General features: G+C 43.1%; 1 protein-coding gene across 34 annotated transcripts in view; it reads right to left on the bottom strand.

Moving 5' to 3' along the window:
• MAPK8IP3 (mitogen-activated protein kinase 8 interacting protein 3) overlaps positions 1 to 25,931 on the bottom strand; it is a 78,318-nt gene that overhangs the window by 6,602 nt on the left and 45,785 nt on the right. For 13 of the 34 annotated variants that reach the window (XM_051631661.1, XM_051631674.1, XM_051631664.1 and 10 more), the window contains 19 exons: positions 25,223 to 25,341; positions 21,042 to 21,053; positions 19,638 to 19,655; positions 17,191 to 17,248; positions 16,032 to 16,184; positions 14,107 to 14,188; positions 12,270 to 12,421; positions 11,598 to 11,654; positions 10,946 to 11,116; positions 9,282 to 9,408; positions 8,425 to 8,520; positions 7,206 to 7,367; positions 6,138 to 6,303; positions 5,507 to 5,692; positions 4,487 to 4,673; positions 3,585 to 3,707; positions 3,253 to 3,333; positions 2,025 to 2,092; positions 605 to 753 (listed from right to left, as the gene is read on the bottom strand). In XM_051631661.1, coding sequence (XP_051487621.1) covers positions 605 to 753; positions 2,025 to 2,092; positions 3,253 to 3,333; positions 3,585 to 3,707; positions 4,487 to 4,673; positions 5,507 to 5,692; positions 6,138 to 6,303; positions 7,206 to 7,367; positions 8,425 to 8,520; positions 9,282 to 9,408; positions 10,946 to 11,116; positions 11,598 to 11,654; positions 12,270 to 12,421; positions 14,107 to 14,188; positions 16,032 to 16,184; positions 17,191 to 17,248; positions 19,638 to 19,655; positions 21,042 to 21,053; positions 25,223 to 25,341 — 2,167 coding nt within the window. The remainder of the gene's footprint in view (positions 1 to 604; positions 754 to 2,024; positions 2,093 to 3,252; positions 3,334 to 3,584; positions 3,708 to 4,486; positions 4,674 to 5,506; positions 5,693 to 6,137; positions 6,304 to 7,205; positions 7,368 to 8,424; positions 8,521 to 9,281; positions 9,409 to 10,945; positions 11,117 to 11,597; positions 11,655 to 12,269; positions 12,422 to 14,106; positions 14,189 to 16,031; positions 16,185 to 17,190; positions 17,249 to 19,637; positions 19,656 to 21,041; positions 21,054 to 25,222; positions 25,342 to 25,931) is intronic. The other 21 variants (XM_051631668.1, XM_051631675.1, XM_051631676.1 and 18 more) reach the window with 12 other exon arrangements.

Below are 25,931 nucleotides of genomic sequence, written 5' to 3'. Positions count from 1 at the left end.
ACCACTTCAGGAGCAAGAGTATTTAGAAACCAAGAGCTTTCAATGTGTTCAGTGGAACAGAAGATGCACAACTCCAGTATAAATTCCAAGGACCAAGCTGCCTTGGCTCACTGATGGGAAGTACAAATTCAGCCCTCCTCCCTTTGGTTAAAATTATTCCAGGCACTGTCAAATAGGTTTGTACTGACACGCCTATACTGGATTTCCACCAAACGGCTCTAAATGTCGTTTCTTCTTAGGTAAGTGGGGCTTCCTAACTGTATTCTTCCTTGATGCCACAATGACCATAGGCAGAGCAGTCTTTGACCACATGTGAAGGAAAGCTATAAAGCACACACAGAGATTTTTACAGCACATGGCCTCATGGATTCTCTAGTAAACGCAAAGGAGGTGCTCAGATTAGACTTCTCTGAAGATTTAAGGTCTGCAAAGGGAAGAAGGAATAAATACCCCCTGGCCAACTGGGTCACAACATGACCCAGATTGACAGTTGGGTCCTCTCATCAGCAACAACCAATGGCTTTGCATTTCCATGCAGCATAAAACAGCTACTAAGAATAAACTCAACACAAGTGTCTGCACGCACACACACACTTGCTCTTACCTCAATCTGCATTGTCTTAGGCTGGATAACATGGATTTTGTTCTTGTAGCCACACCAGACTCTATCATACACAACAGCCATGCAGCGGATGGAATGGTGAGTGTGCCCAAGGTCCATTAGGTGGTAATTACTGAGATCCCACTGACCATCTAAGGTGAAAAACAAGTGTGAAAAGATGCAGCTCCTTCATGACATGTCAGTATACAACAGAATCATCTACCTTTCATGTATATCTAGGCATACAGGTTTGGCTAATACTCAAATGCTTATTTTGCTTATGTCTGTGAACTTCCCATGAATCCATACTAGTACTTTGGGCAAACCCTTCTCCTTTGAAACACATGAACAAGAAGTTCAGTTTGGTGGGCTGAAAGCTCTCCAAATCTGGCTAATTTAAACATCCTGAAACCTAACAAGACTATGCAAAACTTTAAAGGAAATGGACTATACAGTCCTTGAGGTGAAGCTTCCTCATATCACAGATGGACAACAGTGTCGAATTGAGGATAAGGAATCAATCTTCTTTCTCTCATGCTTGTTCTCTACCTAACCAGGGAGATGCAATGTCCTGCAGACAGGTGGCCTCTATGTCATGAAGCTTTATCCTATTTCTGATTGGAACAATTTTTATGTGACAATGGTCAGACTTGAACTCATGACAAAGGCTGAATCAAAATTCAGATTGCACAAACCCAGAAATCTCTGTATTTCAGCTTGTTGGAGAAAATGCTACTCAATAACTAAGTTCTTAATATGCAAACATTAATCATAGTCAGCAGGTCAGAAACTGTTCAAGTCACAGGGAAACAAAACCTACAACAGCAAAGAGGACAAGAAATAAAAGAATTCAGAAAACATCTTGAAGTGACAAGATTAAAGCACATCAAGAGTACTCAAGTATCTCTCTTTTGCAACAAGAAAAACTGACCAAGTGTAATCCAAAGGGTCCATCTGTTTGGGCCTTACAGAGAATCCCTGCTCTTCCTGCTGTGTGTGCAGTGAGCAATTCCATAGTCCAGCCTCTCTGGGAAGCAGCAGGTCCATTTGCAACTGCTCACATACAGTCTCCCTGAGCTGTGCAGAGCTCCCTTTGCATTCCCTGCTACTACTAATTTGTGAGTGCACAGAACACCAATATGGCCCAAATGCATCACACCAAACAAGCACACCTCAAACAACTGCACAGCAGGTGTATTCCTGGATGTGTTGCGTTCACTCTGCATGTGCTCCACAGACACACATTTTTGTTCAGAAAAGCTCCAGAAATGGTGTTCAAGTATGCCTTGGATGTTTTAGGATATGGATTACATATGTATAATGGTATATATTTTAACCCTGTGTGTACTATGGCCAGTCAGCATTTAATCAATTGCTACGGTTTCAACCAAGTTGGGTTTTCTTGTATTCCATGGATTCTCACCTTCTCCCCGATGGAATATGGCTAATGTTCCATCTGCCAGAGCAACAAGGACTCTCCCTTTCACATGCCTGAAATCACAGAAAAGTAAATAGTTCCAAAAATTTGTAGAAGTAAGGGACTAATAAATCCTTTCCAATTTCCACACACACTCATTTTATGTTCCCTCTACACCTCCCCTTCAATTCAGCACTTTCAGAACACCCTGCCAAGGGCTGAAGGTCATACCACCTACCTTTGTTGTATTAAGATCATCCATAAACTTCCTGTCAAGGTTAACTTTTCCTTCACACTATCAAATCCATCAATTTCAACAAATTTCACCTAGTTTACACCCCAGTGAAATTTTGCCTTTCTCCTCCCCACTCCTCCACACTTAATTCCTCTGGATACTGCTAATTAGTACTTTATTCACTGAACTGGGTCAGGTCTGCAAATGAGCAGGAAAATGGTTTTCCAACAACAAAAACCTTGGGAAAATTTCCTCACAAACCATTGGACTTAGAAGAGTAGAGAAAAAAGATGACTGACAAGGAGCTGCTACCACACGGCAGTGTGCCCTGGTGGCCAAGAAGGCCAACACCATCCTGGCCTACATCAGGAACAGTGTGACCAGCAGGACCAGGGAGGTGATCCTGCCCCTCTACTCAGCCTTGGTGAGGCTGCACCTTGAGCCCTGGGAGCAGTTCTGGGCACTGCAGGATAGGAAGGACATTGAGGGGCTGGAGAGGTTGCAAGAGAAAGGCAACCAGGCTGATGAGGGGTCTGGAGAACAGGTCTGATGAGGAGAGGCTGAGGGAGCTGGGGCTGTTCAGCCTGGAGAAGAGGAGGCTGAGGGGAGACCTCACTGCTCTCTACAAGTGCCTGAGAGGAGGTTGTGAGGTGGGTGTTCGGCTCTTCTCCCTGGTGACCAATGATAGGACAAGAGGAAATGGGGTCAAGTTGCACCAGGGGAGGTTCAGATTGGATATTAGGAAATTTTTTTCCCAGAAAGAGTGGTGAGGCCTTGAAACAGGCTGCCCAGGGAGGTGGTGGAAGCATTGTCCTTGGAGATGTTCAAAAAAGGGGTGGACATGGTGCTGAGAGAGATGATTTAGTGGTTGGGGGTTGTAGGGTGGATGTTTGGGCTTGATAATTGGTCTTTTCCAACCTTGATTATTCTATAATTCTATCTGAAATATCTCTAGACACTGAGCCTTCTCCTTCAGTGACTGTTAGCATGCGCACTTACACTAGACTCAGGACAGAGTCCTTCAGCTTTATTGAGTGCAGACACTTCTTCCAGTTGGATACAGCCGAGTGCACATAAAGCCTGTGAGAAAGGACAAACCAAGGGTTAGCAGCAAGGCCCCACACCTCCAGGCTTGAGTGTTTTCTTCTGTTAGGGAATGTGGAGGTTAGGTAAGAAAGTGAGGTTAAACCCCTGTGTCTATGATGAGCTGGGGGCTCAGAAGTACAACAATCAAAGAAAACTACTCCAGAAACAAGACAGGAATGAAAGGTATGTGGACATGACAAGAGGAGCCCAGAAGAGAAGGAGGTGCTGGCCCAAGGGAAACCTACCAGCCATTCTGCGCTCCCAGCCACATAGTGGGGGCAGCACTGGTGCAAGTCCCAGCAGCATCCCCATGCAGTTCCTGATCTGGCGGTGCTGTGCTTGACTCCATCTTCAGCTGCCCATGCTCCCTGGAGAGGCAGAAGGACAACATTAGAGGCTTTTACAAGGCACACAATGTCCCATCTAGGCTCCCAGTCTGGCGCTCATCAGTAGACAAGGGCAGCTGTTATCCACGAACAGCTTCCCTCTCTTCAGTGGTTTTAACTGTTTGATTCCTGAGTCTGAAATTTGCAAAACTTCCTTTTTTTTTCCCCTGCCAGTGCAAACAGAAAGTACTTCAAATTTATGGAATCTAACTTCACTTGGTGTTTGGCAGTACTATTACAAAAGCAGTATTTTCTCTGTTCATTTCCAATTTAAACAACTTACAATTTGGTCATTTATGAACAATTTCTATCAAAAGCTTCCACTTTGCACCTCAAACCATCACATCAGACTCATTTATCTTAATAATTTTGGAGTGGTGAATACACTTTCCTCATTACCTTTGTAGCACTTTAGAGATATTTCTAGAATAAATCAATCATCATTTTTACACAATTTTAATGTTTTTCAGGAAAAACATTAAGTGCACAAGTACTTTGGAAGATCTGTCTGAACAGCAGGTCATAACCAGTGATCAAATATTCACACTTAAACAGATGAAACAGCCTGCTGCAGGCTGAACCATGTTTATTTTAATTTCATTTCTTTCTCTCCCTATCATCCCATCTGTAACACCATTTGGGCACAAAAGTGAAAAAGGTTTGACACTTTATCAGAAGACCAGGCTACTTCTCATATCAAAAAGCTTATGAAAACAGAGCTGATAATAACTGAACTTGCACTTTGGCCCCAGACTGCCTACCCGTTCTGCCTCAGAGGTGCCTGTGCAGGGACTGGATCTGTAAAGACGTGCTCTGTGAGGGGCCCAGGCCGGGCATCAGCAGGTTCTGCCTCACTTGGACCAGTTTCTGGTACCTCTGTAGCTTCTGTTGCCTCCTCAGTAGACTGGGACTGGTTGATTTTCCCATTGCAGACAGCAGCCACTTCACCTAGAAGACCAAGAACAGTGTGAGATGTACTGGCGAATGAGTTGGTAAGCTATCCATGAAGAAATCACAGAATCATAGAAAGGTTTGGTTTGGAAGGCACCTTAAAGATCATCTAGATCCAACCCCCTGCACGGGCAGGGACACCTCCCACTAGACCAGGTTGCTCAGAGACCCAGCCAACCTGCCCTTGAACACTTCCAGGGATGGGGCTTCCACAGCCTCCCTGGGCAGCCTTTTCCATTGCCTCACCACCCTCATAGTAAAGAATTTCAACCTAATGTCTAATCTAAATCAGGCTATCTATTTTTGAATTTATCCTTCCTTGACAAAGTCGGTCGAGCCCTGAGCCTTCACTGCAGACAGCAACTCGTCTTGTGTTTTCTGCCTGGATGGGGAACAGAGGCTTATTTTAAAGTGATGCACAATCTGTGACTAGCAAAACATCTGAAGTCCTCCAGGGCTGCCCACTGTGCTATGGGGTCAGCAAGGGCATCATTATTATTTTCCTGACTTGACAAGATGACATGGTTCAGAGGAGAAAGCGATGAGAACAGAAGCAATAGTAGCAGGGCAAACACAACACCTGTCCAAAATACTCTGGTACATGGACAGAGTACAACCAGGCTGCAGGATATGGATCACTTCAGAGAGAAGAGGGATGTAAAAAGCAATGTACCCAAAAGGCCCTTGGTCTTCTTGTACCATATCAAGAAACTTCTTGAGGCCTCTGAAGTAATTAACTTAGGGACAGAAGGATGCAGCTGTAAGACTGGAGGCTCACGTGGGACTGGCTGTAATTGGACTGCCATTGAGTTTTAAGTTCCAAAACTTACTCTGTCCCTTGTCCAGCACAGGTGTGTCACCACGTGAGGAACAGTTGCTCCGTGGCACATTGCAGCGGGTTGCACAGCCCACCAGAGTGATTCCTGCCAAGACACCATCTGTTCCAGATGACTCTTCAGGATTCACATCTCCCTCCAAAAAGATCTCCCCTGGAGGATAATCACTCTCACTGGCCGCTGAGGGGCAAAGAACAGATTATCCCATAAATCCAGCTGTCACTGCTAATGAAATGTAGCACTATTCCTGAGGTGACTATAGGGATGAAAGATGCGGACTCTCAGGGTCTGATACCCTCGGGAAGCACCACAGCAAACCCCCTTATCCCCAGCATCAACAGCCAGGACAACTACAGAGCTCTCCCGAACCTGGGCCAGACTCTGTCTTGCTCCCAAGAACCATCCTTTACATGCCAAAGGAACAAGCTAGTAAACGTTCAACAGCAAAGGACCTCCACGGAAAGGTCCTGCAAGGCAGCAAGATCTGAATTATGGTTTTGAGGGACAACTACAGAATGCAGTAGGGTCCAAGGGTTGTCTCTGAAATGAGGACACTACTTTTGTCACTCGTAAGCAGAGCAGGTGACCCTGTGCAGATCATAGCCAGTGCTTGGGCCCCACTTACCAGGGATGCTGGAAATGCAGAGCACATGAGCATTGCAGACAGTGAACTGGTCGACCACTGTGCCAGGCTGATTGGCATCAATAATTACTACTTTACTTGTTGATAGTGTACTAGTGAGGATCCAGACACGACTGGACGTGGCATCCATTTCATGGAGCTCCTTGGCCTTCAGGAGAGCAAACACATGGACAGCATTAGTGCCCCTCTCAGACCAGACTGAGTGTTATCAGGACTTGGCAACATTTACACAAGCAAATACCACACTCCTGCCTCCAAAGAGCCACATCTCTTCCTAGCTGATGCAAATAAACAATATGAGCTATGCACATTTCATCCACATTGCCACACCGGTATCTGGAACACTGAGCAAAGAGCCTATCTGGCTCCTTAGGGCACAAGGAGTTTGGCCATTAATTTCTCTTCTGAGTTGTCTGACTAATCAATCACTCAACATTCACTTCAGACAGGATGCCATGGAGCTGGGGTGCACCACCAGCTTAAGCAAGCTGATCTCGGAAGACTACAGAGCAGCAGTGTAGACCAGCTGTGGAAAAAAAAACCCAAAAACCAGAAAGAAAATATTGTATTATTTTCTGCAAATTACAGCTTGTTTCTTAAAAAAAAAAAAGAGCTGAAATAAATTTCAAGAGCTTCAACTTCTGAACCGAATGGACTCATGGACTCTGCAGTGTCTATGTTCTTTTTCCTTTTCAACAAAGCTTTGCCTGAATTTATTTATTATTTCTTTAATCTACAGTACTGAGGACTCCATGATCTTCCAAGCAACTTCATCAAGCACTTAATTACCTTTAATACTAGGATTTCTTTTTTCAAAATTCTAAGCATTTTAAAATGCAGAGGTTGGAAAAGTTTATCCTTAAAGATTCAACCCAAATCACACAGAAAGTTACTGAACATCCCAACCCTGCCCCACAAGATGATGCCTCAGAAGTAAAAGTGAGAGCCCTGCACAGCATAGTACAAAGCTACTGAAAGAGGGGGCATATCAGGGATCAATGAGAAAAAACACCAGAGAGGAGAAAAAAAATATTCATTTTCTTTTCCGACCTTTTTCTTCTCAGGAGATGTATGGTTACTCTTGTTGTTCTCGCCTTCAACATCCCTATCACAGGTGAGGGGATCACGTCCAGGATCCAGTTTCTGCCCGTTCCCAGGCTCCTGCTCCAAAGGTCTCCATCCAGTGAGATTGACTCCAGCAGCACACCACAGCTAAGTAACAGACAGGGGAATCTTAAACTAAGACATAGAATACAAGGCATAGGCAGATTGGATGGAGATAAGATTAATGTTCTCTGTAACCTAGCAAAAATCACTGCTTTTTTACAGATGTGACTAAATAAATAAAGATAATTAATCAGATTCATCAACTAAAACAGGCTTCTGTAATGTTCCCATATTTTTCCGACTCTGGGGTTTCTTAAGTCTGTAGCAGAGCAAGCAGGACACGGCAGATGTTACTAGCTCGGAGTACAAGCAGCACGGGCACCTAACAATGACAGGGACTGCTTGGCTGAGGGCACATTCAGTGCACCTCTGTTCCCTAGCCCCCCTCCTTGCACTCTTCTGCTTCCTCACACGCCCCTTTGCCTAAAAATCAGTGTTGGCCCGACCTTAGAGAACTGTTTAAAGAACTGTTAAACAGCAAAAAAAAAAAAAAAAAGGGAAAAAAAAAATCTGCTGGTTTAGCTGCCTACATAACACATGTAGAGTGAAAGGACACCACATATTTTCTGAAATCAAACTTAGCTAACCTCCTATGAGCTATTTCCAGATAGTTTTTTAGGACAATGCTCAGAATAAGGCTACAGAAATACATACCGGATTTATCCAAATCATAAAGGAAAGATGCTGAACAGAGTATTATCCAAAGTTCACACTAACCTTCTCAAAACAACTAACAGCATAATAACGATCTTACAACATCAGAGTGACATCTAAAAATCAGCTCCAAATGAAGTTAATGACAAACTGCCCATTTCAAAACAACAAGAGTTGCCTCAAAAAAGCATAAGATGTAAGACCTGGCAACAAGAACCTGTGGAGAATTCTGTCCTTACAGACAGAGCTTCATACGTCTCTTTTCCTTACATTTTAGAAACTACCATTCCAAGTAAGGAAGCAGAAGGTAGAATTTGGAATACATAATGTAAAAAAAAAAAACAGCAAAAAAACAGACTGTTATAAAAATTGCATGTTTAGCCACCAAAATAATTTGCTTTTTCCATGTCCCCTTTCTGAACTGGAATGGTATGCAGAGATAATGTACCTTCATGGTTGGGTCCTTCTCTACTAGTGGGCGACAATAGACAGGCACGGGGACGTTCTTCATGCGGTTGTCCTCCTGACCACCGTTGGGACTCAGCTGTGGGGGAAGAGAAGACAAAAAAGATAGTATACAGCTGTACACACCAGGCTCAGTAAGAAAGATGGTAGAATTTAACTTTCTCGCCTCAGCAATGGGTGCTGCTGAGGTTTCATCTCACAACTGGTTGAAACAGAGTCCCTAAAGGGGTGGGAGCAGCCTATCAGAGAGACTGTCTCTCTCACCAGGCTACAGTGCCCTGGTTATGGTCAACAGAGGCCACATACTGCACTGCTGATGGAGAAAGGGAGGCTCCCTGCAAAGACGTCAGAACACTGATGTTCCCTTCCACTCATCCACTTTCCAGCCATACTGCAAGACTCCTTCCTTTCAGGTGGTCTTCAACCAGTCAAATGAGTCGAAAAATGAGGCTGATTACATCTGATTTTCTGTTACAGCTGGGCAGAAGTAGGAGCAAACTGCACTGCATGTGGCTTTTCATTAGTAAAATTCTCAGAGTATAAATTAAATATATAATGTTCGTGCCCAATTATAACAAGGAAGTAAAACCAAATATTAGGCTTTGGACAAAGAAATTGAATTACTTTTGGCTTAGGGAAGGTTCTTTCAGCACCTTCATGCAGAGGGATGCCCTCTCCACTGAGTCTGGTAGAGACACAGGAAAGATGAATTTGATCCATGCCTGCACTTACCATACAAATAAAGCACCAAGGTCTAAGGCTAAGGTTACCAGTAGAAGAGTCCCTGGTTTCACTGTGAGGGAGGATGTCCCCCCAGCCTGGCTAGAGCACAGTCCCTACCTGCTTGTACTTGGCAGGGAGGCTCCAGCCACAGGCCTGCAGGCGCCCGTCATCATTCCGCACATGCTCCCGGACCTGGCGATACTGCTCCCGCTTCTGCTCGCGGCGCACTGAGGAGGTACAGTCACTGGGGAGAGAAGGAGCACCGTTATCTCTCAGCCCGGGGCTAAGACACAGGCTGAAGATTCAGGGAGTGTCACCACAGCAGGGACAGGAAACCCCAAGCCAACCAAACTTATTTTACAAGCAGATGTGGGAGAGCAGAGAGAAAAACTCTCTGAGAGAAGAGCAGACCCAGGCTTGCTAACCTCTAACTCCCTGTCACCTGAGCAATGTGGCAGGCCCAATAATTGTCATCTCCACTACAGTGCTCCAAGAGCCCTGCAGAAACAGGGCATCAGCCTTCCTTCCCTAAGACCTGTGAGCCATTACACCAATTTTTGCTTAGCTGTTAGAATTAATCAATCTAATGGCTCTAACAGGAAGGCATTTTGAGTTCTTCTCTTCTTCATTATAGAAAACTATTTATTCTTATGTCCATTTTAAAGCCTTCTCTGCTGACAAGGAAAATGTGCATTTACTGCTGTTGAAACTGCTGGTTCCAAGAGAACAACTCCAGTTTTGCACTGGCAAAGGTTAAAAAGAAAAATTCATCAGTGAGCTCTTAAGATATATTTTAATATAAACAAAGGCTGTTTAGATATCAGCTCCAGCTCTCAACAGGTTTTTAAAGTATCCTTCTAAGGTACAAACAACATCAGCAAAAAAATCCCACCCACAACAAACCCCCCTACACACATACACAAAATGACATACACACTTAAAAAAATAAAAACAACCTCCTGCAAAAACAAAACACTTCCCTGCAGATGCTTCCTCCCCTGGGGAGAGGATGACAGCTCTTGACAGTAGTTAGTCACATTTTTTTTAATGCACTGCTGAAAAGCACTCAGATACCACACAATGACTATGATACTGTAATCAGAAAAGAATAAAGGCAGTGGAGAACTATAAAATACAAAGTTACCCTTCTAAAGACAATCTCTCTTCTCTTGATCTAGTGCCTTTTCAACAAATCTTTCTTGCACAAGTTATGATACCTTACCATCACATTCTCCAAAGTCCTTCCACAAAAATGTACCACATATGAAACTGTCCAAGTTTTCTCCCTTTATGTCAGATATGAAGGATAAAAAGAAGATTCTGTGGTAGCAACACTTGCAGGTTCTTTTCTAGCACCATTATGATTAAAAGAGATATTGTAACCTAAATGTCATGTTGAGAGAACTTTTGTCTTCATCTAAACTCCTCATCAATTGGGTTGGACAAGCCATTCCATCCCACTGTCCCAGTGCTGCCATCCCATTCTACCACAAAAGCCCTACTTCACTCTCTCAGCAGTCTGCAAACACCAGTGCAGAGCTAGAACTGAGGCCAACTCAAGCCCACAGTGGTTCCTGCTGAGATGAACCACCATGGCCTAGAAAGCCATGGCAGCAACATGTTTGGAAGGGTAATGCTTGCTGGTGACTGATGAGCGAAAGATCTAAACCACAAGACAGAAACATATTAAGACTTTTTTTTGGAGTTGAAACAAGCCTGTTTTAAGAAAGCTACCATGTGGGAGGGCTGCAGGGGAACCTGGCACACAGCACACGACTCACTCTTCAGGGAAGAACTCCAGGGTTCGGCTTCCGGAGGAGATCTGGCACATGGTGTGACTGCGACGCTGGCTGAACCCTGCTGTTGTTGGAGACTTGTAGTGGATGTTGACAGATGGGTAGGTCCTCTTTGCTGGTGGAGGACTCGAGGAAGAACTGAACAGACGGCTGAAGCTAGGGACACAGAAAGCCCAACAAATAAGAAAAAAGGTGCCTGGGGAGACAACATACCATAGATTCACAACAGGGGAAGCAAGAGGTATGCTGGCAGAGGCTGTAAGACCTCCACGGAAACTGCTCTACTTCAAAACACAGAGCTAAGTCTTCAGTTTGACTGACATCAAGTGTTTTCAGCTTCCAGAAACAAGTACCTTCTGAAAACAGCCCTTTATTAAAACTGATTGTGAGTGTATGTATGTTTCCATCCCAGGACACTTCTGATCTTTTTCATCTTGTAACACAGTACCAGAGCAGATGTTCAGATCTGATTTTTAACTTCACTAAGGACAAAAGAAGCCCTTGAAGGTAAAAGTTTTCAGCTAACAACTTTTAGTTGACGTTTCACTAATGTCAGAGTCCATCAAGTTGCTGGCTAAAGTAGAGATGGCAACACTTCCCCTTTTCTTAATCTTACACAAACCACCAAAGAACTTACAACTGCCAAATGGTGGATTTCTTCTTTTCCTGGACAGATGGGTGCTCACGGGAAGCTCTAAGGACAAACACAGCAGAATCAAGTTAATTTCAGCATCTCATAGCCAAGCTTCTGCCAACCAGCAGGCAATTTCCTCCAAGGAAGCCATGTCAAACTTCAGAATTCATTCTAAGATGTTTCAAACCACAACAGAGGAGGAAGCAACACGCTTGGTCTTTAATGCAAGCACACCCAACAACTTTATGTTTCAATGTTGACATGAAGTGTAAGTAAGTGTGTTCAATTCCAAGTTTTATCAACTCCCTCCAACACTATCATTGCCACAGCACCAGTCTGGGAACTATAAACCCCAGCATTAACACTCCAAGCCATAGCCTTTAGAATTCCTCAGGTGGAAGCACCCCTCTTCCCTACAGCTTCTCCTGGCTTAGTTAGCACACAAGAAACATGCAAGACAAATAACTGCCCAGTGTCTCCAAATAACAATGGCAATTTGAGTTTTGCAGCCCAGGTTCAGAAATAAGAGAGAAAGAATTAGGCATTAGGAGAGAATCATCTACATTTTGGAAAACATTCAGCTCTTCTCCACCCATATCTTGGCCGGGGTTCCACAAGGTCAAACATGGCCAGTTTCTGCCCTAAACAGGAATGCCTGCCAACACCCAGTCTCACCTGATCATCTCTGTCCACCTGACAGCCTCCTGGAGCTCCATCAGCCTCTCCTTGTACTGATTGCGCTCCATCAGAACCCGGGCCATTTCCACGCGGGTGAAGCGGCGGCGCTGAGCTATGGGGATGTTGTCCTGCAGGGGGGAGGAGCACTGCTTCAGCCAACAAGAGACCGAAGGGGATTGATGTTAGTACAGGGCAAGTCAGGAGACAGAAAGACACGTTTGTTAGTTCTCCTGTTCTGTTTGATTACCCCCATTTCCCCATATGAGGTGCAAATTTTAGACGTGAGCTCCAAACTATGGTGCACGGACCACTGGGTATTGTGCAAATCCATGGAAATGAGTGTCAGAACCACCACCAAATTGAAAACCCCACCCACAAACTATTGTCAGCAAGGTGCTTAGATAGTCTGCAAGGAATTCTGAGAATTGACCATGGTTCACTGGTTCACAAGTTTGGAAACCAAAGCTTTAGTTCATTAGCAAATCCAGTCACAAGCAGCAGGGAGCACCAGGTGACACCAGCCATCCTCTCGAGGCGACCAGGAAGGAGGCATTCTTTTAGTACACACTGATAAAGGTTTAGGGCACAAGCAACTAAAGGAAGACCTTTTCCTCTGTGGTGACACAGCCTGGCCTTCCAATGAGGGCACATGTAGCTTTGGGTTAGGAGGCAAAAGGAATGAGATTCTGCTTCTCTCTTTTTAGGAGTGGAAAATGAGAACAACACAGCTCAGCTGGGGAAAATATCTGCCCAAAAAGGAAACATAAGGATTTGGGGAATTCATTACTAGAAAGTGGCATCGGGTTGTGCCTAGACTGTGGCAATTCCCAAGCTCAGCTTAGCTGGTAGGTACTGCAGAGTGCTGGAATAGCACAAACTTTCCAAGTCCTCCTGTCAGTTCAGCTTAAAAGAAATCCAGTCCTCTTCAGCACTTCAGAAGCACAACTTGAAAATTCTCCTATCCACCTAACTTCTCAACAGACCAAGTTCAACCCAGGTAATTCAAGAGAATTAAGCTAGAATTAAACCTGCTCCAATACCTTTCACAAAGTAAGCAATCAGTAATGTTGCAAAGAAGCATGTCTAATCCCCTATCCTAGCAGACATTTACAAGGAAAATTCGCTTTTACCACTTTGGTTTGCCTTTTTTTTTTTTTTTTTGGCTATAGTCGGTCTTTGCTGAAAAGCCTCTACCTCAGACAAAAGAGTTTGAAGAGCTGTCACAGAAGAACAGTTCATGACCATTCTCTGCCCTGTAACAGGCACTTCTGGGCTTATATAATGACAAAAACAATGCTGCAAGATTGGGATGAAAGAACTAAAATAATAAAATAAAAGAATAAAAATAATAAAAGAATAAAAGAAGGCAGTTACTGCTGCAGAGCTGTTGGTGTAACTTGGACTTCACTGCACAATGTCCTCACGGCTTCCAGCTTCACTGTCAACATGGAGACGAGCTCTTCTGGAGAAGCCTGACTATCCCAGACCCAGAGAGAAACCCCACTGTGCACTAGACTGCAATTCAAAATTAGATAGAACCAGATAAAGCAGGAAGGTGCTGAGCAGGGCCCTGCAGAAACCAAGTTGTGCAGGGTATTGTCACTGTCAGCTGCTCATCTTTGCGAAACTATGACTTGCGAGTCACATGAAGAGATAATCCCATGGCATCTGCCTATTAGCAGTGCTCATCTGCAACAACCTGCAGTTCACCAGCTTTGCCCTCATCATTAAGGAAGGCAGATAAATCTGCATCTCCTGACCCATACATATGAAGCAACACAGAGTAAGTATAGAAACCCCCTCTCCCCACAGGCATTTTAGTAATGTAATATACCAATTCTGTACAGAGATAGCTGCTTACATCCTCCACCTCCTCTTTGGGTTCTCGTCGGGCAACAATCGCTTCAGATTTCACTCTAGGGAACAGGAAGAAAAGCATCAAAACAGAAAGTGATACCATGGCTGCCCTCAAGTGTTTTGGCAGAACCAGACAGGTTTGTCTGCATGCATCACAAGGCAAGATTTTCAACCGGTCAGCCAAGTGTACAAATTATGAGATGCTTCTCTTCTATTTTTCCCTCTCTCTTGAAGCACATTACTCTGAACAGCTTCACCAACATCACCAAATTTCTTTGTAACACTTGATATAAGCACCAAAATAGTGACCACTGGAACAGTCCAGCCCATTTTTATTTCAGAGCCATAACCTATGTACAAACATTTTATGAGACCTTAACCATGGGAAAACTGAGCCATTATCACAGTGAAAATGCTGGTTTAAGTTCTTTTAGCATCTAATGTGAAGTATAGAAAAGAACACCAATCTGTGATAATAAAATAGTTCAAGTATTTAACTGAGTGATTTAAACTCCATACCAAAGTGCAGTCATACAGTCCCATTTGAATTACAAGAACTTTGATTAACAGCAAAGACACTGTGGAAAAAAATGCTGCCTCCATCTCCTAAGAATCCAAAACTCCAAGGATTTTTTTGTTATGGCTGGTATTTCACTAGCAGAAATGATCATCTCATGGTTAGATCATGGGAGACCAGCATCCAATTCTTTCCATGCCCACAAGTTAGGTTAGACATAAGTAAGAAATTCTTTGCTGTGAGGGTGGTGAGACACTGGCCCAGGTTGCCCAGAGAAGCTGTGGCTGCCCCATCCCTGGCAGTGTTGAAGGGCAGGTTGGATGGGGCTTGGAGCAACCTGGGCTGGTGGGAGGTGTCCTTGCCCATGCAGGCGGTTGGATCTAGATGATCTTGAAGGTCCCTTCCAACCCAAACCATTCTATGATTCCATGATTTAAAAGCCCACATCCCTACTGCCTAAAATATTTTGTATATTTTATATACTATGAAAGATTCAAAAAGCATTTTTAAAAACTCAGACCTATTTCCATTGCTTGTGAGAATAATTTCATTTCAGACATTTTGAACAACAAAGGGACCAGTTTGTGTTATTATTGGTGCTTCTGTCCTCAGATTACAGAAGCAACCTTCCAGACTCCAGCTGCAAAATAAAGACTGTCCTCTGAATGGAGATACCACAGAGCAATGTACAGCTAGTCAAAATGGAATGATGTTCCTCTGAGCTCGGTGGGGCATCTCTAGTTTTATGGATGTGAAACCATCACAGGCTTTGCTAAGCATTCAGGCTTTGATTTCTCTAGCATGAGTGGAATATATAAAGTGGGATCTCTCCAAATGGTACCTGCACAGGACTTTAAAATCTCTTGTGTCTCTTCTTCTCATTAACATGATCAATGAAACAACTGACAACAGTGGCAATTAAATATTGTTTGTGGGAATCTGTACTAGCTCTTTCATTAAATTAATGGGCAATCATTCGTCTAAGAGCTGTCTTGGCTGCTGCCATGATCAAGCTCTTGACAGTTCCCCTCAAACCTATTGATTTTGAAATTCCATCCCCACCCTCCTATTATTTTTTTTTAATTGCAAATTGAAACTCCAAACACTTTGCTCCTGGGAGCCTGGATCTGCACTTGCTGCTGCAAAATTCTAGTTCTGGGGAGGAAAATTCTGCAGGTTTTCTAAGATTCAGGAATTCATTCCAATCCAATAAAAACAACCTAACACTAAAAATATGTCAATCACCTACCATGAGCCTTGAAGCGCTCTGTAAGGTACCTTTGAATTCTAATGCTAATGTCCATGAGGGAAACAGAGGAAGACTAACAGAGGAGGTGGCTTTATGTGTCCTCCCAGCTCCCTGGGGCAGAGTGTGAATGACTCACCTTTTCAGCTCCTCCTCTAGCTCCTTGACTCTGGTTTCCATTTTGGCTTTGGCCTGCTTTGTTGCTTCAAGCTCTCCCTTCAGCACTTCCTGCTCTCCAGACAGCTGGTCCACCTTGGCAATCAAATCATTCTTCACAACATTCAAAGCATTTCTTAAAGGTGTGAAAGGGACAATAAGCAAAAATGCCCACAGCTAGCAGCTGTCCATAAGAGAGACCTGAAACTAAAGTCACAAGCACTACAAGGAGAGTTGAAATGAGTGTATGCACAAAAATCAGTCCAGCTGTAACTTATGGAATAACAGATTTTGGCTAGAAGGAGCTGCAGAACACAGAAATCACCATAATTGGTCAGGATAAGGTTTGTCCAGTCCTGTATCCTGACTGATGGAGCAACATCTCCTTAAGAAGATGGCAGGACACTGCAGAAAGCAGGTGCAGCATAACCTATCACCCGCATGAGGCTCAAACCTGTTTTTAACCAAATGAAGATCTGAAACACACCTTTGAGAACTGCTGTTATCTCTAACTGGGTAATTACGGACAATGGTGATATCAAAAAGCACTTCCAATCAGCTCCAAATTATGTTAAAATCTTTCAAATGAGCAGCTTCCTATCACAGTAAGTTCAACTCTCCCCTGGGAATACTTTGCTTTCCTCTTCCTAGCTGCTTAGCTTTAGTAGCTGCTTTGCCAGCCTCTCTCAAAAAAATAAGTCCATTACATTGTCTGCTTTTTCTTTATTGATAAGCAAATCTTTGAAAAATCTTCTCAGTAACACGAAAACAATAAAAACATTTTATTTCCAAACAGCAAGTCTTGCAAATAAAAACTTCTAACCACCTCCTCATAGAGGCTCAGACTCACTTCTAGATTCCCACCCAAGCCAATTAACAGCTTGTCATTTATTTCAGTTGGGATCAGACACCACTAGCACATGCCCAGAGACTTCACCCGGATGCCAGCAGAGAGGAAACTGTCTGAAAAGCTGCTCAGAAGAGCAAACCCTCTTCTACAATTGGGAAGACAACAAGTATTCAGGAGAGCCTATTACACACATGAACTCCTGTGCGGCAGGAGTTCTGGGCCCAGACCCCCTTCAAGATAACATCTCATTTATAACTAGGCAGGTAGTTCAGAGCATGCAACAGTTCCTTACTTGGTCTCCAGTAGCTGCGAGTTCTCCAGCAGGAGATTCCCCACTTCTTTGCCCATTCCTGAAAAGAAAGGCCAGACAGTTTTCAACTGCTCTCCTAGAAGTATGAAGCGCTTGTGTGCCACTGCCTGACTCATGCTTGAGGAAGAGAAAGCACTTTTGTTAGGCCTCCCTAGGGTTACGTGTCTTGCAGTGGAGAGCAGAGTGCAGAGTGCCTGACCAATGTGGCAACAGCAAAAAAAAACCTAAGTGTCCTTCTGTAAAGAGCCCAAAGGCAGACCTAGCTTCTTACTCCAATGTTCACAGACCCCCTTCAGATAGACAGAGAGGAGAGCTTCACTAACACCAGGTAGGCAAAGTCAAGTCGGTAATACTTCATTCAGCTATTAACGATTGCAACCATTTTTCATCATCCCTCATCCAGAAAGTGAGTAAAAGTTCATGGGTTTTTCACAGAGGGAAGCAGTCCAAACTGCTGGCCAGATCTGCACATCATTGATTTTCTTTCTTTCTTAGTATAATCCAAACTTGCGGTTTCTCAGTACAGATTTGGCATCATGGCTGTGACCAGTTCCATGCACATGAAAGGCTGCCCATTACCAGCCTTCCACCACAGCAATTTAAACAGGACTTTAGCTTCTCCATTGCTCTACCTACCTTTAACAGTCTTCTCACTTTTGTTTAAAATCTGAAGTCTCAGTTCCTTCACTCTTAAGACATACACTCAAGAAAACATCTTCAGCAGACACACTGCACTTGCACTTGGGCATCAACGTATGACGTGACTGCAACATGCAGGTTGGGTTGCAAGCACTTTGAAAAACCTGAGACTAAGAGTGAAGGCTGAATTCAGCATTTCATAACACAAACAGAAAGGAATTTAGGGACCAGAAGCAAATCTGGATTGTTTCCTGCTCCCAGGGACTTGCTGGCTCCCTGGGTCAGCTTCCATCTTACAGTGGGGAGTAGAGGCCACCTGGGAACTAAAGGCAGAGACTGCCCCCTGCCAGGGGATGGTGCCTAGGGTTGCAGCTCATTTCTCACCACAGGTCCCAGAGCACGAAGAAGTCACAACCATCAGTGTTTGTGCTGAAGTGCTTCTTGTTCTGCCCTCTGAACTACCTCTTCCTTTACAACAAAGGCATCAACAATTGTCACGATCCGTTATTTGCTGGTTAATTAATATTTGCATTATAATATATTTGCATTATAATAAAAACAACACAAACTTGAAGTAAATGGAAGTTAGAGAAACATGGTAGCATACAAGTGAGAACACATCACAACACTCCAACATACAGATTCTCTTCCCACAGTTAGACAGGATGAATTTATGATGGCAAAAGCAAATTCCCAGCAAGAATGAGTATGAAGCAGCATTTTCAAATAATTTTTGAAAAATTAGTGGACAAATAATGAATCACTTTGATGTTTCAGGCAATGTGTTCTTTGGATGCTGTGTCAAAGAATATTACAAATAGCACAACAGTGAGATACACTAACTGCAGTGTAAACTGAAGTGTATTTTTGGCTTGGTAAGGTCAATGACCTATAGCCCTTTCTTTTTTGGCAAGGTGTGTGTTGATCAGAAGAGAAAGAACTAATCTGTTCATTCAATTATTTTCTTGTTCCTTTTTAGTGATTCTACAAATTATCAAATAAATATTTAGCCTGTAAAACACTAAAATGGCAGGGCATTACAGGTGCTGAGGGACATCAAGGCAAGGAGTTCATGCCCAGTTTTTTCGGTATAAACATTTTTCCTTTCCATTCTTGAGTCATCCATCCCTCTCTGCAGCTGTTTTAGGGAGAGAAAGGAACTCTGGTGAAGATGGTGAGCCACCATGCCAGAACTAAAGTCATACAGTGTCTCAGACATCAGTATCCTCACCACAGCTTCTACCTTATTTGTGTGTGACAGTCATAGTCCAATGCCTTAAGCAGCAAGAGGTCTGCAGGGCCAGTCTTGTAATAAAGAAATGGATGAAGCCATCCCAGAGCCGTACAGAAAATACTGTGAGATGAGCTTATGGAGGCTGTAATGGGAAAGCCCCACTCATGGGGGAAAAACACTGTGGAGCGGCCATTAGGAGATCCCTTCATCCCTTTGTGGTGTGGAAAAAAGGGAAAAGAGGTCTTGACAGAGCCCTCTCTAACAGAGCCTTCCTACACTGTCCAATTCCCATGGCCAGGCAAATAGTGTGAAGCATCAAAGTGGATATCAGCTACAAGAAACAGAGAAGAATCCCATTGCCACTGACCAGCCACGTCCTGCTTCTTGGAGAGGTGATACCATCATCACAAAAAAGCAAGGCAAGGTAATGCAAGACATATGAAAAGATGCTGAGTGAATGGAAGAAATTTAGAAAAAAAAGCACATTAAAAAAAAAGAGAGAGGAAAAAAAAAAAAGAAAAAGAAAAAGAAAAAGGAAAAAAGGCCTTGGCCTTACCAAAGAAATCATCCCGTACTATGAGAGCCATCCCACACAGGTAAGGGAACAGAAAGAGATGGGGACAAAGGGGAAAAGGAAGAGAAAAAAAGCAGCCATTAAGTACCAGTCTGTAAACAGCAAACAGAGCAGCTCATCAGCACGTGTACAGCTCATCTGCGTGTGGTGCTAGTGCAAGTGATGCTTAGTAATAACTTATCTACCCCTTGCTTTGCTGCAACCTGGCCTAACAGGTTAGGTTACATCTCAGGTTTACACTTGAGACAGCAGGACAAGCTCAAGATGAGCCCATCTGTATCTTCCATCTTCATTATTTCCCCTGGATAATACCTCTTTGGGTTTCCCATCCCCACAACAAAGGCAGTTCAACAGACATTATGAGTAGGGTGAGGGAAGGACAAGGGAGGGCTGGAGGAAAAACAAAAGGAAGGGTGGATTTCAAAGCTCTCCTCTGGCCCTTTTACACAGGCCCAAATCCACCTCTGCACTGAGACAAACTCCAACTCAATTTCAGCAGGAGATTTTCTGAGAAAGAATCACAAAGAAGTGGCTTCCAGGAAAAACAGTTTGAACTAAAAGAAAGGATGACACCATGCCTTTCTTTTGTAGCCTCACAGCACCAACACCAAGAGGTGCCAGGCAAAGGAACATGGCAGAGCTTGCTACCACACAGCATTATGCCGTCACGTCTGCAGAAGCCACCTGTCTTAACTACAGTGAAAACTTCATTCAGTTTGAACTGAAATCAAGAAAGACCCCCTTGACTTGATCTGAAACTGCATCAGGGTCCCCATGCATTTTATGGAAAGGTGCAAACCTTCTCACAACAGAGCGTGGCCTGAAGGCAGTGAGTCTCCACCAAAAAAAAAAAAAAAGAACTATAACTTAAACTTCTCACAAAAGACAGAGGCCTTGCCACCCTAATTCATCAAGAAAGTGCCTTTAATGTCACTACAGCTACTCCAGAGGAGGGCCAGTATGCGTCAACCAGCCCACAGCAGCCATCATGCACACAGAGGAGCTCCTCACAGCCTGGTCTGCTGAGAGGGAGGCACCCGACTTAGTCCTGTGCCCACAGGCACAGCACCCATCCTGACAGAAAAACAAGCACTTTCAGCCCCAAGCCAAAGTGAACAGCCAGTGTCACCCAGTGGAGCAAACCTGCAGAAAGCCATACAAGAAAAGCTTACTGAAAGAGCAGGTGTGTAAGCACAGAGCAGGCACGTCCTGCTGCCCAGGGACCCACCAGTGCAAGGCAACCAAGGGAGACAAAGGTGGGAGAAGTCTGCAAAGCCAACTGTGATTGGACAAGAGCAGGGGAGTATCACACGTGTATACCATGTCATTCAACCTCAACAAGGTAAAGAGAAACAAGAAAGGAAACTGAGCAGAGGAGATACACACCTGAGAACTCCCCTATGGGCCATGTCCAGCGAAGCACAGAGAGACAAGGGAAAAAAAGGAAGTGAAACAAGGATCAATCAGTGACTGAAACCAACAAAATAAAAATTTTGTTCAAAAAAAATTAACAATGATTCAGCCATTTCAATGTCAAAAGGCATGAAATAGTACAGACAGGATCTGCCATGACTGTAGATGGCATGACTCCACATACAGGACATTAAAAAAAAAAAAAAAAAAAAATCAAGGGAAGGTAAATTGTGTTACATTTGCAACCACATGCCTCAGCTACTGCCAGTTTTCCAGACATGAATCTCAGGTAATCACATCTTCCTGAACTGGATAAACCCTTATTTTCTCTTTATTTAGTCATGTACCACTAAATGCAGAACCACTGGTTCCCATTTCCGCTCTCCTTGCAATTTTAGCAAGTAGATCATCTGATAATGTGCTCTTCAGTGATACTTCAGCTTGCAAAAGACAATTAGTTGCATTTAATTTGTTTTCCTTCAGTACAGTGCTGCGTCTCAGTTTGATACTCCCATTTCAACTTTCGTACAAAGAATTACGCACAAACTTACCGCTATTGTAGCTGAATTTCTGCCTTCAACACAAAACCCCTCTGATTTGAAGGGAGGTTTTAAACTCCAAAGCAAACACAGTAGGGCATCCTAAAACTGAAAGGAAGGACCTGCCCATAGCACACAACCAAATTACTCCTTTGTGTCCCGAAACTCTTGGGATAGGAAGAGCAGGAAGGGGGAGACAAAGGGAGAAGGAGGAACCTACCCAGGATTGGGAAGCAAGAACCTGTGATTAACAAGTGAATATGGAGGAAAACAACTCATGTTCCTAAGACTGCAGTGAGAAAGAAGGGAATTCAGTTTACAAATACTACTAGTGAATAATTGTTCTATTTCCACATTTTCCTCCAGAATACTTCCTACACAAACTCACATATGTAAAGCAGTATTAGAGGCAGGGAGGGAAACCCACGTTTTATTTATCATTTTACATTCAAAAATGGCAGTGAAGAGTGCCAATTTAGTACCAAGAGATACTGGCTGCTTTGCAGATATCCAGAAGGAATGAGTGAGATTCACCATTGAAGAACCAGACTTGCCTGCCTGCTCAAGGGTAATTTCTGTAAGATCCTTCTATTTTCAAGTCCTCTTTAATGATATTTTTCTTTCATGAGGAAACTTAGTCCAAAAGGAGAGAATATTATTTGAAGATTGATTGCCAAGTTTTGCAAGAGACTAGAGGAAGTATTCCAGTTTCACTTAGGTGGAGTAAACTTCACTAATTATTTTGCTTTACAGAGAGAAGTGAGCTCCAAATACAAAGCAGAAAGATAAAGAACTCTCTCAGCTTGTGGAATCTGTTTCTTACATCGTGTCCATAAAGCACTATTTCCTCTGTGACTCTCCAGATTCAAAGTTACAGAAGGAAGAGAGAACAATTTCTCTAACAAAAAAGGCAACATTTCTAATAATATTGAGAGATTTGTCAGCACTGAAATATAGCCTTTTGCTTCCACCTTTAACAGACTTTCTCAGTGCTTTCTATTGTTCAAAGCAAAAAAAAAAAAAAAAAAAAAGTACAAATCTCATTTTCTTGGTCAGAGACACGACCTCTAAGATCTCTTTCTGCCTTTCTCCCTTTGTGCAACCCTGGCAATGTGTGTGTTCATTTTAAAAAAACCTTTTATGTAGACAGAGTCAGTAGCCAGAGCTCAACATAAAGACTAATTAGATTAATATTTCTCACAGGAAACTCACAGAACGACCTGATTTCATCACATTCCATCTCCCAGGTTTGAAAAGGAACCAGGAGATGCCTTGCTATCCTGCTAGCCCACTGAGATCACCTGCAAGAGTTTTGCAGCTCTGCTCCAGCCAGAACATTGTCCCAGCTCTGAAAGGTATTCTTCATAAGCCACACTATGTGGTCTTCACAAGCCACACTTCCATGGGCACCATTCAACAAAGTCTCTGTACATTTTTGTTACAAGCGGTAACTGCCAAACAAAAGATACCTCACAACCCAAAATCAACCACTGGTCTTTGGGCAGCCAAAGAGGGAAGAGGTGAAGAACCTTTGGCTTCAGCTGAAACTGTGGTGATCAACCTTCCAAGGTTTGGGCAACTAAAATCTTTGTCCGTTTGAGAATCAGTCTGCATTTCTCACTGATCACTGAGTCAGACTACATGGTAACGCAAAGGGTAAATCAATTCCCAGCAGGTAGGCTTCCTTGAGTGCAAAACAGGCTGTCTGCAGCAGTTCATACATGAAGCAAGTAATTTTCCTGAATACTCTTAGAAGGAACAATCCCTGATGCTCCAGCCATTTTGGGAGAGAAGGAAAGCAGCAGTTGGCACATGAATTAGTGGAAGAGAGCCATGTAACCAATCGTACACTCTCCTAGATAAGGAAACACCTGAGGGCCAAGATGAAATAGATGGGCAATGGCAAGATTGGCAGTGTTTTTAATGTTCTGGTTCTGCTAGGAAGAGAGTTCCCAGTAAAGTATTGGGGGCTGGCTATTCAAAATTCCTTCTACAACAGGTAGATTAATCATTAGACATAGCTCCTACTGTCATCTTCACTTTAAGCAGGAGACCTAGCCTTTCTGCAATGACTGCCAAAATCCAAGTGTTTCCCAAAACTGGAAATCTTCCTTTTCCTTCTAAATTCTTTATTTTGGAAGTATCAGCACACATTGGCTCCAACTGCAGGCAGAGAAAGTCTGTGCTTTCATCTTGACTCTTCTGTAGGTATTTTTCTTCCAGCAATCTTGAGTTGGAGGAGAAACATTAGAAGTTTTAACACTTCAGGCAACGGTCACCAATCCATGCATAAGACCGCTCTTACATGTTTCAGGGCTACCACCATGCTTCTAAAAAAACCAAACCTATCCACATCAAAAAGGTATTGCAAGCATTCTGATGATAGTCTGGAATATGTTCTTACATTCCAGTCACACTCCTGCCTATAATAGTAACAATTTCACAGATTTTTATCTTCGATGAAGCAAGAAGTATTGCATTAACCTTCTTTCTAGTCTTCAGTCCTCGTCTTCATGGTTAATTCTTCAGTGATTAGGGTTCCTGATACAAGCTTCATATTCAAAGGTGATACAAGTACCCTCCTAGTTTAATCTCTGCAAAGGTGAGCTGCTGCAAATCTGTGATATGACTCAGCTCATCCAGTTTTGAGCACAGATACAGAACCAAATGTATAAGGTTATCCATAAGCAGCTCTTACATCAGTAACCACCAGAAAGGAAATGTACACCTTCAGATCAGCTCTCTTGCTACTAAATGCATAGAAGGCATATTATTGGAGTCCTCATGTCTCCTAAGGCTCCTTAAATGAAGCAGTAAAACAGAAAGTGAGATACATAGTTATAAATTTTGTCAAATGCCTGTGTTGTCTGAATAATCAAAGACCACTCATAATGTCCTGATTCAGGAAAACAGTCAGGGGGACTTAAGAAAATGCTTAAATGCTGTAAGTAATGCTGTGAGTAAGTCATGTCTAGATACTGAAAAGTTAAACAGCAGAAAGCATGCGAAGGGCTCAGACTGATATCTGAGGCAAAGCTGCTTTTCTGACTGCTTCAGAGTCCTATTCAGGAACATGGAATAAAACCAGACTTCAGATATCACAAGCTCCTTCAACCTAAAAAGTGAATCACTACCTCTATTTTGACTATAAAAGGGTAAAAACTGCAATAATGACCATAATATTTCTACATAATTTAAAATTCAAGAAACTTTACAAAAGGAGGTACTTTCTTGCAAATTTCAAACAAACCCTTTATTTCAAGTGAAATTGCTAATTTTTAAAAATACTAGGGGTGAGGAGGAATTTGGGGTGGAAGCAGGAGGAGCAAATTTTTTATTCAAACTATTTGTGTGGGAGAATCCTACAGAAGAGTAACTTATGTACGTAACGACAACCCAAATAAAAGTTACCCAACAGTTTAAGGTTTTTCTAAATAAGCTGTACTGCAGGTCCATCTTCCAGTCATGTAATGTCTCAACTTCCATGCCATTTTTTAAAAGCCAAATATCCAAGTTATGGAGAAAAAAAAAAAATACAATTTAAGTGCTTCTACAAGCTTAACAAAAGTTGTCATTGCACCAGAGAAAACAGAATGGCTCTAATCGAGTTTTTACCTAGCAGATCTGCTCCTTCATCAACATCTCCAATAACCTCAGACCCTGCTGTGGAGAGTTCATGATACAGAGAGTCCGTGTTGATGCCAAATGCCTTGTTCACAATCCCCTGTGTTGGGCTGTGGTTGGCAGGAAAGAAAAAAAAAATTGAACAGAACAAGAACACTTGTTACTTGGCAACACTTAAACTAGAACATTTCTCTGTGAAATACTGAGCATCCAAGACTATTGCAACGAAAACCCTCAGAGGACATTCCACCTGATTATCACGGGCTGATTCAGGAAATGTACTGAGGAAAGAAGAAAGCATGTTTTGTTCCCAATATCAAGGACAAGCACCTCTCATGCACAACCTCAAAGCTCACCCAGCTGACCTTCTTTTAAATCACAGTAGTTAATGACTATTCAACATTTGGTAGAAAAACTTTAGCTCGCAAATGCTCTCAGCTCTAACTGTTCAGACTCTTCACGCTCCTGTCAGTTTAGGTAACAACCTTAGATGGCAGTAAGATCAGGCAGGGACTCAAATGAGGCTGCACCTCCAGCACTGTTGAGTTCTGGGCCCCTCACTAGAAAAAGGACATTGAGGGGTTGCAGCGTGTCCAGAGGAGTTATCAAGCTGGAGAAGCATCTAGAGAACAAGTCCTATGAGGAGAGGCTGAGGGAACTGGGGTTGTTTAGTCTGAAGAAAAGGAGACTGAGGGGAAAC

This window comes from Apus apus, chromosome 14 (genome assembly GCF_020740795.1).
Source record: "Apus apus isolate bApuApu2 chromosome 14, bApuApu2.pri.cur, whole genome shotgun sequence".
In the NCBI taxonomy this organism is placed as follows: domain Eukaryota; kingdom Metazoa; phylum Chordata; class Aves; order Apodiformes; family Apodidae; genus Apus; species Apus apus.
This window is presented reverse-complemented; position numbering and strand designations above follow the sequence as displayed.